Raw genomic sequence first — 13,317 nt, forward strand, 5'->3', positions numbered from 1 at the left:
TCTTTTTTTGTTCTTATGTAACAGATCCTCATTTTGATCCAGTAACTGGTCATGTTCCCTTGCCACCTGCTCGTAGAGTAGCTGGAGAAAATGTTAAAGCAAACAGGACATCTCAAGACTATGATCAACTTCCTCCCCCTTCAGGTAAGGTTGAAAGCTGTTCTTGTAGAAAATTACAACTTCATGAAGCAAAGAACTTTCATCCAAAAGGTTCTGTAAGGTTTTTGTTATTTCGGGCAAAAGACGGTTGTTTTACAAAACATTTACATTATTGTTTTACAAAAATATGAAATCATCAAAGGATAATAGATATTAAAATTGAGCAATAAAGGTAGAAGTGGCTAGCTGTTGTCTGTAGATGTAGATATTATGGAATCAGTTTCACCAGCTGGCAAACTGAATCCTTATATGAGTTTGTGTTCCCTATTTTTTGAGAATGGTAGATTTTTCTGCCACTTTAAATACTCTCAAGAGATCAGAAGGCCTGCAGGAACCACGTGCATCTCAATTTCATCTTTTGTTTCACTGTCCCAAAAGAAAAGAAGAAAAAAAGAAGTAGCTTCTCATTTTAAAGCTTTATTATTTTCTCATAATTTTTGAAAATACATTTATCTGAAATTGTAAGAGCATTTAAAATAATTTTTAATAAAACAACAAGAACCAAAACCAACTGAAATTCAGTCTTCCACCATTGTTTGTTCTGGGTTGATGCGGTGCCGTTTTTGGTAGCAGGAGGAGCCCCTTCCCTCAAGGATGGCTCATTTAAGTCTCTGGAATAGCTCTCCCTGCTCTGAGATGCCTGGCCCTGCCTTAGGCCATCAGTGAACAAAAAAGTGCTCCTCTGCGATTAACATAATCAAGAAGGGGAAACACAGGGTAGTTAAGAGCAGGGCAGAGGAGAGGAGGAGCTGAGAGAAAGCAACACTTGGAGAGATAGGACACCATCTGAGGAGAGCAATGCGGGAGCAGAGACCGCGGCTAGTGAGGAAGGGGAGGGAGAAGGTGCCTGAAGAGATTTTTTTCCTGTGCATCCTGTGGTGAGACAGCAGCCTGTCCCCTGCACCCATGGAGAGGAGCACGGTGGAGCCGGTGTTGTGGCCCTGCCCTGCCACCCATGAGGGATCCCGTTTGAGGAGTTGTGGACCTGCAGCCTGGGGAAGATCAGGGATCAGGTATCATGGATCTGCATCCTCTGTGGTTCTGTGGGCCGCCTGCTCTGGAGCAGTTTGCTCCTGAGGGGCTGTGCCTTGTGGGAGGGACTCACAGTGGAGGGTTCATGAAGGACTTTCTCCCGTGGGAGGGACCCCACGTTGGAGTAAGGAAAGACTGTGAGGAATCCTTCTCCCTGAAGAGGGAGGAGCAGCAGAGAAAAAGATCTGTGACATCCGGACTGTGAAACCCCACTCCCCGTCCCCCTGTGCTGCACGGGGATATCGGGAACAAAGTACGTAGGGCTTGGGAATGAGGGAGGGGTCGGGGAAAAGTATCTAAGCTTTGGTTTGGTTTTTTTCTTTGTCCCATTTTGATTTGAGTAATGAGAAATTAAATTCATTTTTTCCCAAAGCTGAGTCTGTTTTGCCCATGAGCATAGCTGGCGAGTGAAAACCTCCTTGCCCTTTTCTTGACCCACAAGGTTCTGGGTGGATTTCCTTCTCCCCATCCCATAATGGGAGAAAGGATTGAGCAGCCCCGTGGTCCTTTGTTACCCACCGGTCTCAAACCACGACATTATCACCAATTATTCTGTCAGGACTTAGCAGTTTGGGCAGACCAGAAAACCAGAGAGCAGGTTTATTCTCTATGAGCCCCCATCCTTCCATGCTCCCAAGGGAAGATGAAAGGGGAATAAGGACGAGAGACTTAAAACTTGGAAAATAAAATGGAAACAGATTTACTAGAACAGAGAAAAGCACATGGAATAAGGAACAAGTATATACACAGCCCCATCTCAATGCCGGCAGGGAAGGTGCCTGAGGTCCCCCTGTGGCAGGGCTGGCTCAGGAGAGGGTTCCACAGCTCTTCCCAGCACCCTCTGGATGTGGATGCTGAAGAGCAGGTGGGGAGCTGGGGGTAAAGGAGCACAGGGGAAGAGCAGCGGAGAAAGGAGTGGGAGAAAGAGAGGAGGGGCAAGGAATGGGGGGGAATAAACCCCTCTGTGTTCTGCCCTTCTCAGAGTCTGAGAGCCCTACTTCTGTAGTTCCTTGTACTCAAACTATGATGCCTGGTCTGGTAAAAATTCCTTTGCCGTAGAAATTTTGCTTATGGTTTTCAGGCAACACAAATAGTATTTAAAGGACAGCTACCCAAATTAATTAAGATAATTGTAAACCAAAAAAAGGATTACCTGTATTTCAAAGTACTTTCTCCAACTCTGGCAAATCTTTTATTTAGATGTGCATGATATATATCCACACCTGGGGCATATATATGGGGAAAGAGGAGGATTGTTCCATCCACATCATTTTGCTGTAGACCATGCAAATAGCCAAGTGATGCTTTGAACCATTATTTGTTCTCCAGATAAAAGCAAGTTGTGTGTGAGAAATTTTCTAATGTATAAAGAAATACAGGATTTCTCTTCTAGTAATCATTATTGTTCAATTGCAACAATCACAAGTGGAAAGATGATAAATTTAAGAATTGCAATTACATCCCTCTTTCTCAGAAACACATAGTTCATCTGTGCTGTGGTATAGGAATAAAATATTTTTTTTTCCAATGTAAAGTACAGAGAAAATTAAAGAAGCCTGAAGGGAGTGCTGCAGATTTTCTAATGAACATCACATTTGAGAATTAGTGTGACTCATTTGGTAAATAGTAGCAATTTAAAGTAGCAAAAAAAAAAAAAAAAATTCTTGGGGGAGAATACCTCTACTGGTGTAACAGTGTTTCTATTTTTTTTCCGGTTGCTAGGAAAAAATATTTGTATGAGTGTTTTATATGTGACACTGCGATCAATCTGTTTGTTTTACAATGTTTACCTACCTAATTTATGTAGGGCATTTTAAAATATTTTTTTAATACAAATAATGAAAATTATGTAACTACTTTTAAAGCTATGAAGTTTTCCTGCAATTCTGCAGTAGAACAGCTTCCAGTTTTCTGAAATTACTGCAAGATGTTTGCTACTTCAGGTCTTGGAGCTTTCGTATGTCCCCTTAATAAAAACTTTTATATCTGTCTATTTCCCATAGCTATCTTTTAAAACACCCACATGTGTAGGCTTTAGGTATTCTAAACCATGATATACAGTCAGTATATCTAAATGATATACAGTAAGATATTCAATTTAATTTCAATTAAATTTAATCTACATCATAGATCATGCCATAGTCTTAATTTGGAAGTTATTTTTACAGTTGCAGTAATTCCATGGAACTGATGAGCTTGAGGATGAATTGGTTCACCTTCATCTGTGATTTAGAAAGACAGTGTAGAGAGGTAACTCTGTTCAGAACTTTTGCTTTTGCATTTATTCTGAAATAATCAGTTCACTCAGGAATATCTTCATTTCAGCCCTTTTGTATGGTGATTCTGTGAACTAGCTGGGAAAAAATGTAGTTCACACTAAAAATCTAATTATAATTTAGCCACTGGCTCTCTGGAGTTGCACGGGGAGTCCTTTAACTTCTGTGCTTCTGGTTGACTGTTTTTAAGATTGCTGTAATGATGTTCAACTGAATCATTATCATGTAATGAGAAATTTATTCCAATTCAGCAACATATTTAATGTTGAACACTTAAGAAAAAGTTCTCAACTATGCACCTAACTATCCCAAAGGCATAGTTTTTCAAACTTCTTAAAGACAACTTTGAAAAATATTACAAAATCAGCAAGAGAAGGAGATAGTGCTAATGGCATATTTTACCTAAGCACAGCCAATGATACATGGGAAAGCTGTAAGAAAATTAAGCCTCTAGTTATGGATGTCTGCTATAATTTAGAGAATTAAGTTGTTCTGTAAGAAATGGATCCTAATGGCTAGTTAAGTGTATCTTTCTGCTGCCTGTTCACTCACCTGGCCTCATTAAAGCTCTTTCATGTAAATTTAAATCCTTTTACGTGGAACTTTTTCTGCACTTTCTAATCACTTGCTAAATGAGCCTGTCTCTGCCTTTATACTCACCTATTACCTAAGGGTTAAAACCAGTGTTAAATTACAGAAATGTGAGTGATAGAGGAAGCTTCTTGATGTGCAAACTGTTAATTTAATTACACAATTAGAAAATCTATTTGAATTTTTAGTTAGGCATCTGTGGTGGCTGAAACATCAAGGAGGCTGGGAAGGAAAGTCCTCTTTAAATACCTCTATCTCAGTGGCCAGATGGACATGCAGCTTAGGCTTAGTATCTTTAAGCTCAGGATCCAATGTGATACCTAGCTTCAGCTAAAATTCTGTGTGGATATGAAGATATTGAAAGAGATGTCAGCACTTAAAAAAAATAATAATGGGAATTGAGTTAGAGGGCTAAAGATTTTAGAAGTATCTGTGCTATAGATAGATGTCACTGTAGCAAGAGTAAAATGCTTGTGCTGCAGTTCTGCTGACTGAATTAAAAATGACCTTTCTAAAGTACATGATTGCTTAAGAAAGTTTGTTTGGAAGCTTCAGCAAAGTAAAGGTTGAAAAAGAAATAACCTCAGTTTCTAGCTTGTGTTAGGCTGGGTAGAGGAAAAAAAATATCTTGTGTAACACACACACACCCAGAAGGATCCTATTCTATGCATAGAGAATTTCTTCTGTACTTTAAGTGCAGGGAAAAATGGAAAGTTTGAAAATTAATTCTGTTTCATCCTCTATAGAGGTAAAGTCCTTAACAAAATTTGCGTGTTAAAACAGTCTGAAGTGTTTGTGATAAAAACCCTATTATTATTATAAAACCTATTACATGATATAACATTATTTAAAATATAAAGAATACTCTTCTGTTAGAGGCTTGAGTTTTCTAAAACAGGTGAAATGAGATGTGTGAACTTGTTTCTGATTTGGTTTTTAGTTAATAGGCACATTTCTTGAGGTGTAGTTAATTTCTCAAACTGGTGTGTTTCAGGGATCTTCACACCTTCAGAGCAGGTTTGGATCTGCTTCAGGTGTGTTTACTGTAATCTTTAGCATCTGTAATAATTCTTTTTCATCCTCAGAGAGGAAAAAATCATAACAAATACAAAGTAGCCCTTACTATCTGTAGGCTGTTTCATAACTATTTGCAAGGAAAATAGGCAGTGGAATTAGAACAGAATTAATCTTAGCCCCTTTCTATAAACTTTTAATCAAATTACACTCATCCATTTGTTATATTGATATTACCATTTTGTTAAAAGTACCATTTTATTATCTTCTGAGAATTAAGAAATGGAATCAAAATTTATAGCAACACTCTTGATCTGAATGCATGAAAACTAAATTGGGAGAAAAATGTACCTTGGTCAGACGTTTATTAATGTAAGCTGTTTTCATTCATCTGAAGTGTTTAATGCACTTAATTGCACTCTCTATCCAGTATTATGATAAAGAAGCATGTTCTAAAATAAATATTAGAAATAAAACATTCTTTCATCACTAGAAAACTGCCTCTGAAGTACTTAACGCTGCAAAATGCCATTGCAGTCAGTGCAAGTAAACAGGAAGTATCACAGCCAGAAATTAATTTATCCTTCAAAGTCACTGCTGATGGAACTTTCTAGAAACCTTTTTGAAGGATTAAGACTTTTTTTTATTTAATATTTTGCTCTTGAAAAGTGTTTTCTGCTCTATGCCTGCTTGTGTTTAAGCTTCTTGTTGTGGAATCAGTGAGGATAGAGAGGTTCAGTTAAGAACCAAGTTTACGTGAGCAGAAAACTCTTGACTCAAAGGAGGTTAGCAAGTTTGGATCTTAATTTTTTTCATCATCATGATTCTTAGCACCAGCATTAACTGTGAGGATGGCCTTTCCATAGAAGAGGAGGAAAGGGGAGATTCAAAAGGGCACTGGAGAGGAAGGATGGTGTTCTGTGCTCACCACTGAAAAAAATGGGAGTGTTTTTTAAAAAACAAGTTATTCCTCCAATTACCCATAACTTCTATGCATCAAATCAACTGTAACTGACAGAACAGAATCTGCAAAATGTACCAATAAGTGAAGGTTTTATCCCTCTCTTGCATCTTTGTTTGGGTTCCTCTTCTGCGCTTCCTCTTAAATCCTGAACAAAATTGTGATAAAATGTGTTTGGTTTTGTGGTTTTTTGTTGGTTTTTTTTTTGTTGGTTGGGGTTTTTTAATTTGTTCATTTTGGATTTGTTGTTTATTTGGTTGTGTTGGGGTTTTTTTGTTTTGTTTAATTTGATTTGGGGTTTTTGTTGTTGGCTCTTTTTGTTTTTTTAAACAGACTTAAGAAAAAGTTCTCAAACTATGGCGTTAGAATTAAGCACTTTATAAATTTTGACCAGCTATGTACACCATCTTTGTTCTTTCATTATGCTTTCTTTTTCTTCCAACTTTGTATAACGTGCAAGTTTCTAGAATTTTATTAAAATAGTGTTTCACAGCATTGTTTCCATTATGGATGTTCTTGAGGAATTCAGCTTCTGTTTGAATTTTAAAACAAGATGTAGCATCAAGTTAAAATTTATCTGTGTTTCTTTGAAATTTTACTTTTTAAACTGCTACATGAGGCTTGACCTACCTACTATAAGCCAATTTGTAATGATTTCTCTCTCCTTTATTTGAAACAGATGGTTCACAAGCACCAGCCAGGCCCCCTAAACCACTTCCTCGGAGGACTGCACCAGAAATACACCACAGGAAAGCTTACAGCTCTGACAGTTCCACGGAAAATGTGGATGCTAAAATTGCAAAACTTATGGGAGAGGGCTATTCCTTTGAAGAAGTCAAGAGGGCACTTGAAATTGCCCAGAATAATGTTGACGTGGCCCGTAGTATTTTAAGAGAGTTTGTCTGTTTTCCTCCACCAGTCTCCCCACGTCTCAACCTATAGCAGCATCAAGATATTCTTGGAGCTTGTGGATTCTACCTAGAAAAGTGTGGATTGGGGAGTGAGAGAAAGAAGAGAATGGGACATTTTTCTTTCATCCTTAGTAGAAGGGTGTTTGTTTCCAGCCGTTTATCAAAGGCTCATGGCTGCTCTGATCAAGACTTACAGATATGCTGAGGCTTATGTATTTTTGCTAGCCATACTTTTTTAAATCAGGGTTGAACTGACAAGATATTTAAAGAAGTTTACTTCCCTAGAACTTTTAATCTGTGAAATGCTTTTTCTTGTTTACAAGTTGGCAAGTTACAGTTTTCTAGTTGACACCTCTACTATGTTCCTGTTCATATTCCCTTCTATTTGTGGTCAGTTCTGCTGTAGCATTCCCAACAGTTTCCATACTGACCACCCCATCAACTAGATCATCACTTCCCAGAAGTTCTACGTTTGTTTTGGTTTGTTATTTTTGTTTGTTTTGTTTTCTCTTACAAGATGCTTTAATTGTTTTTTTGCATTTCAGCTCATCAAATGCAAAAAGTATGTGGCCTTCACTACTGATTTTTTTTTCTTCTGAGGTTCCTTTGCTTTTGAGAGGAAATATCTGAATGTAAAATGCATTATTCTGTCTATGAACTGCCTTTTTAAAGGTATTTTTGACAGTAATGTTGGGCAGCTTTCTGTTTAACATTAATCCCATGACCTGTAGTTCTCAAGGTCTTTTATACACAGTTTCCACAAAAAAATCCCAACCAACAAATAAAACACTTCATGCAGCAGTGATACTGAGTTCTGACATGTAAAAGGTCTTTCAAATTTGAGTGATTGCAAATATTCAAAAATGTAAAATGCTTATAATAACACCATGTTTTGGTTATACACACGTGACACTGGTGGTTTATGGCCTAGCTAAACTGAGGCATGCCAGAAGAAATCTTTTTGAATCATGTTAATGGTATTCAGGTAAATTCCAGTTCTAGCTTCTGTAGAGCACAGTTAATTTTTTGTTTGATTATCCTGTGGTTCATTGTGGCTTGGATCAGTTGGTATTAACATGGAAATTTTAAATCTTCGATGCACTGTTAATTTCTAATGCTACTGTAGCAATATTTTTGCAAAGTTCTTTAGTAACTTCCTCCTCTATACACTTTATTATTCTCAAGTATGTTTTTAATACCCAAACTCATTCACTGACTTTCTGTCTGCTTAGATAGAAATACACTTCTGTTTTATGTTGTCAGTGATACTTCAGGCTTTGACATTTTACTTTTGATCCCAAATTGATGCAAGCCAAATTGAAAATCTTCCCACGTTTAGAAGGGAGAGAGAGGAGAGAACCCTGTTCTCGGTAGACTTAAAGTTAAGAGTCCAAATATTTCCAGAATATATCTTAAAATGGCTGCTTTCTCGTTCGTTTGTTTTTGGGTTTTTTTATGAATCCCTAAAATACTTTTAATTAGTATTGAAAAGATAAAACCATGTGGTAAATAGAATATTTTTCAGATTTTGAGATATGACCAGTAAATGTGAATTTTCACAGGGTGCAACCTGGGTGCAAGGTATACATTTGTTGTTCCCTTTTAGCTGTCCTTCCCTCAGAGGAAGTGGTAAAAGTTTTATCACTTACAGGATCAACAGCTAATGCATTTGTTTTAAAGATTATTTATTAAAGACTGCAAATGGCTGAATTGCAGGAGTCCAAATAACTGGGAACACCAAGTGGAAATTTCCGTGATATCTCAAAATCCATTGTTTGATCAAAGAGTTTAGTTTTCAAACTCATTAATTTGCATCACAAATTGACATCCTTAATCTGCTTCAGTGACAAAATATGATAAGGAGAATTCAGGGCATAGGGAAGAACTTCTGTTCCATTTTGAGCAAATGATTCTGAGTTTATGGCCTAGAAAAGGGCATTTGCATCTTCCTTTAAATGTTCATTTATTGAGTACAACTTATGAAAAGTTCTGGTGGAAATTATATTCTATGTTTTTAGTTGAAGTAAATCCCTTTTCTCTGTTTTTGAGGAAAGTTCTGTGTAGTCTTGAACCCTCTTGTTAATTTGGTTTGTTTACAATATCAAAGACAATTCATGCTATTAAATTAAGCAGTGATTGGACTGAAATTACTTCAATGAGGTTCTGACATGACTGCCAGCATAGCAATGATGGAAATGAAAACACACTTTAAAAGGATGAGCAAACAGTCTGCAGATTGAGTTCTGAAATTCTGAATTATAATGGAGAACTCCATTTTCTCATTTTTATGTAGCAGCTTAGTATAAATGGCAGCCCTGTGTTTAAAGGAGAGGCTAGAACTGTTGTCTGATAGATTAAGGTTTTTAATTTTTATATATTTTTTTTAGTATGTGTTAAAAACTGATTGAAAAGCAATACTCTGAGTGGTAACTTTGAGAGTTCCATTAATCTGTAAATGAGTGTGCTAATAACACTTCTAAATAGTGGGATGTGAAGACTATTTTAAACCTGTTTTGGTTAATAGTTTTAACAGTCAAACAGTGAAATTCCTTTGCTAGAGAGTTGATGTTTACTATGGAGGAATTAGTAGGCTTAAAAGAAATTAATCTGGCTACAGTCTTACAGTCCAGTTCTCTAAACATATTTTAACTTTTGAAAGACTTAAGGGTTTGAGCCTGGCAGTGTGTTCTGCACATATGTAACTTTAAAAAAGACTGACTTCAGTGAGAGTACTTGAATAAGCAAAGTTGGTTAAACTCAGAAACATGTGCTACTGTATTTCTTCCAATTAAATGTCACTGTGGGCTTCAGACCATCATTCAGACCACTCCATCGTCTGTTGGTCTCACCTTTTTTCTCCTTTTGGCTAAATCACTGCATTTTAAGCAAACTGGCTGAATCAGAAGTTGAGCAAAGTAAGTGGACATCGGCAACATGGATCTTTTCCAAAGGCTATGAGTATGAAAGAATTAAAATTCTGATAGAATAAATTAATTTAATGTGAGCCATGTTAATGGCTTGGCTGGAACCCGAGAATGGCCACTGGTAAAATTTGTTCATGTTCAGTATCTGAAGAGTGCATCTGGCACAGTTCTTTTCATAATGTGAATTTAGAAAGTTTTGTACCAGGATCATTTCTTCTGTTACATTTCTCTCATTTTCAGCTTGAAGCTTTACTTTGCACTGATGACTCTGACCTGAAAGCATATACATTTGTGTCTTAAAGCTTGACAAATTTTGAAGCAAATGAACACCGTATTCTGAGCAAATTCAGGTACTACCTGTTGACCTGGAAATCAGCGCTTTTAGGAATGACTTCTTGAAAAAAGGACTTCAGTAGTTTCCATTTTGAAGGATTTTCTTTCAAATAACTATTTTATCTGAAAATGCCTTTTATAAACTTGTCTAACATGTGGCAAACTTAGTGATGTGTTCAATTAATTTATATTTTATTCAACATTCTTTTTAAATTTTGGTTATTATGTAAGCTCAAGTTCTTTATCTGTTCTTTTAAGGTATTTTATAAAATTAATGTTAACAGAACGTTGGGTTGGTCCGTGATTTTTCATGACTCTGTCTCTGTTACTGAACATTACCACTTTTCATATGCTGCTCTAGAAACATAGCCTATCCTGTGTAGGGGTCTTAGAAACCAGTTTTTATTAATGAACCACAGAATTGAGGCCTTGCTCTAAAATACAGTGAGTCATTCCACTGAGACATTCAGTTCATATCCCCATACACTACTTCATTTCTAAATTTTCACTAGTGAAGTATTTTTGGAAGTATTTTTAGAATGTGCATGCAATAGTTGTATGGCTCCAAAGTGGTGACCATGGCCCAACTGTACAGTAATTTACAGGATTTTTTCCTGAGTGAAATTACAGTTACGTCACACAGATGTTTATTTAACATCTGTGAATTTACATTGTCAAGCATTGTACTCTTCATGTAAAAAATATTTTAGGTGTGTAAAATGCTTTTTTTCTACTACTGTATTCCAGCATTCTGAAAAAAAAAGTTTAGAAAATCTAACCCACCTATTAAACAAGACAATACAGCTATTACTATTTAAAGTCTTAACACCATTCCCTGCAGGTTGGATTAGACTTCCAGTGATGAGAGTTTCACGGTATTTTCTTCATCTGTGTTAAATTCTTGCCCATTATATAGGTCACTTGTCATATTAGCAAGCAGGGAGGTGAATTATGTGGTATACTTGTTCACAGTACTGTAGCTGCCTGTTTAATTTTTACTCTTCAGATGTGTGAAAGTCAGCTGTCACTTTATTGTGTTATACAGCTGGATGTTTGAGGAATTTTTGCTTGATAGACCCAGTCAATAATTCTAGACTTTTATAATTTATCAGCTCCATTTATCAGCTGCAATGAGTATCCACTAGCAAAATGATAAATTTTAGATTTTAGAACACTGTATTATTTTGGCACCTATACATTCCGCTTGTCCTTAGACAATTTCATATCTAGCAGGGAAAATTCTTATTAACAATAAATCCCAAATCTTTTAACCTTATACCACAAAGTAAATCTTAAATTTGTGAAATTTAATCCCATAACCTTCCTACGCATCATAAGGTCTCAGATCACATGAAACAAAAGCACAAACCCATTGAATACTGAACTTCTGACTGAAGCTGCTTGCATCTTACCTCATGTATGAAGGAATCAACCAGTTCGAACAAACACAGCAATATTTGTTTGGAAAATGTCAGCTTTTTAAAATTGCAATAACTTCCACCATAGCCAACAAGATGGGAGAGGAGTGCAGGACTACACAGAAGATAATTCTGTCCTAAGAATCCAAGGCCCTCTATTGTGCTGGCATAAAAGATTTCTCTGATTTGAATTGCCTGGATATCAAGTGCAAATGGAGAATTTGGTAGATTTGGTAGGATTATTCTAGTCTTCACTTGCAGCGTCCTTCCTTCCTCCTCCAAAAAGTCTTTTTTAAAGACCTGCTGGTTTGGAACATCATGCCAGGGGCTTGGCAGCAGTGGGAAGTGTGAACTAGTGCCCTGCTCAGAATGTTTTTTGATGCTGGCAGGGACTGAAGTGGAAACACCTCTGTTTAAAACTAGGTCTTGTTTTTCAAAGGGTGTGTGTATGTACATGTGTGTGTGTGCATGCCAGTCTGGTGAAGCATGGAGGAGACAGTATTCCAATGGATGACACCCTACAGGGTTCAGAACAAGGCCATGGTACCTCTGAAAAATATCTGCTCCTTTTAGATAGATGAACTATATCTACAGAATAATCGAACTACTGTAGTCATCATGCCATCCAATGGGCAGTTTTTTCTCCCTAGATAGTTGGGGAGGTGCCCATATTTACTTGAAAATATATTGTTTTCTTCTATGTGTCTAATGATTAGGACACTGAAAATAAATGTTCTGTAGTTTTCACTAGACCACAATTCAGGAAGTGTCCTAAGGAGAATTTGCATTTTGTTAATTTGCTGATTAAGTATCACTGAATTTCAAATGCTCTACAAAAGTGAGTGAGTCTACATTATCAATTCATAAATACCTCAAGGCTGGCATAGTTTTCTGAAGCTACTATCTTGCCTGGACATGTGACTTTCAGGTGTTTCTCTTGAAGTTTTCAGCTTCATTACTAATTCAGTATGATCCATAAAAAATGCTTGGACCATTACTTCAAAATTTTAATTCTCTGTACTTTCCACTATGACTGTTATCAGCAGTACCTTTATTATCTTTATTATTGTACACTGAACTTCAGATTCTCCTGCTCTCACAAATCCCAGCTTGGGCCAAGTTCAGCCCAGCCTTTGTCTCACAGCAGACACATTGCTTCCTTGGTATTTACTTCTTTTCCTTTTAAGACTGTTTTTCTTCACTTTCTCCCACCCCAAATCTCTTCACAGTGACATCGACCACCAGCTCATCCTTCATCACAATAGAAACAGACACTTGGACAGTTTCCCATCTCAACTTGTGATCACATCTGTATTTTCTTCCGTAATCCCCCATATGCATTCTGCTAGGCTTGTCTCAATCATTATACATATTTTCCATACCATATCTGAATGTCTTTTGTGAGCACAGTCGTTTAAAATGGATTCAGACTTCTGTAGGAAAGCCTGTTTTCTTTGTTAATATCACTGGCATTTTTTTCCTGATCCCTTCTCATCCTGGAATTGCTCTCTTGTGTTTCATGATTTTTTTTTTTTTTTTTTTTTTTTTTTTTTTCTTGGTCATGGATGGAGATGGAATCCACTGCTTATTTCCAACAGATCTATGTTCTGGTTTTGAGATGTGAAATCAATAAAGAGACCCTCTCCTAGTAACAGCCCTTGTTTTTGAGATGGCTTGCGTCTCGGTTCTCGTAGTGAG

The 13,317-nt window shown here is 36.8% G+C and overlaps 1 protein-coding gene across 6 annotated transcripts in view; it reads left to right on the top strand.

Annotated features, from left to right (window-relative positions):
• Positions 1–10,487, top strand: part of CBLB (Cbl proto-oncogene B) — a 130,335-nt gene extending 119,848 nt beyond the window's left edge. For all 6 annotated transcript variants that reach the window (XM_071758022.1, XM_071758003.1, XM_071758030.1 and 3 more), the window contains 2 exons: positions 25–144; positions 6,713–10,487. In XM_071758022.1, the coding sequence (XP_071614123.1) occupies positions 25–144; positions 6,713–6,975 (383 nt within the window). In that variant the 3' untranslated portion in view covers positions 6,976–10,487. The remainder of the gene's footprint in view (positions 1–24; positions 145–6,712) is intronic.
• The last annotated feature ends 2,830 nt before the right edge of the window (positions 10,488–13,317 follow it).

The sequence above is a fragment of the Heliangelus exortis genome, chromosome 1 (genome assembly GCF_036169615.1).
Source record: "Heliangelus exortis chromosome 1, bHelExo1.hap1, whole genome shotgun sequence".
Lineage (NCBI taxonomy): Eukaryota > Metazoa > Chordata > Aves > Apodiformes > Trochilidae > Heliangelus > Heliangelus exortis.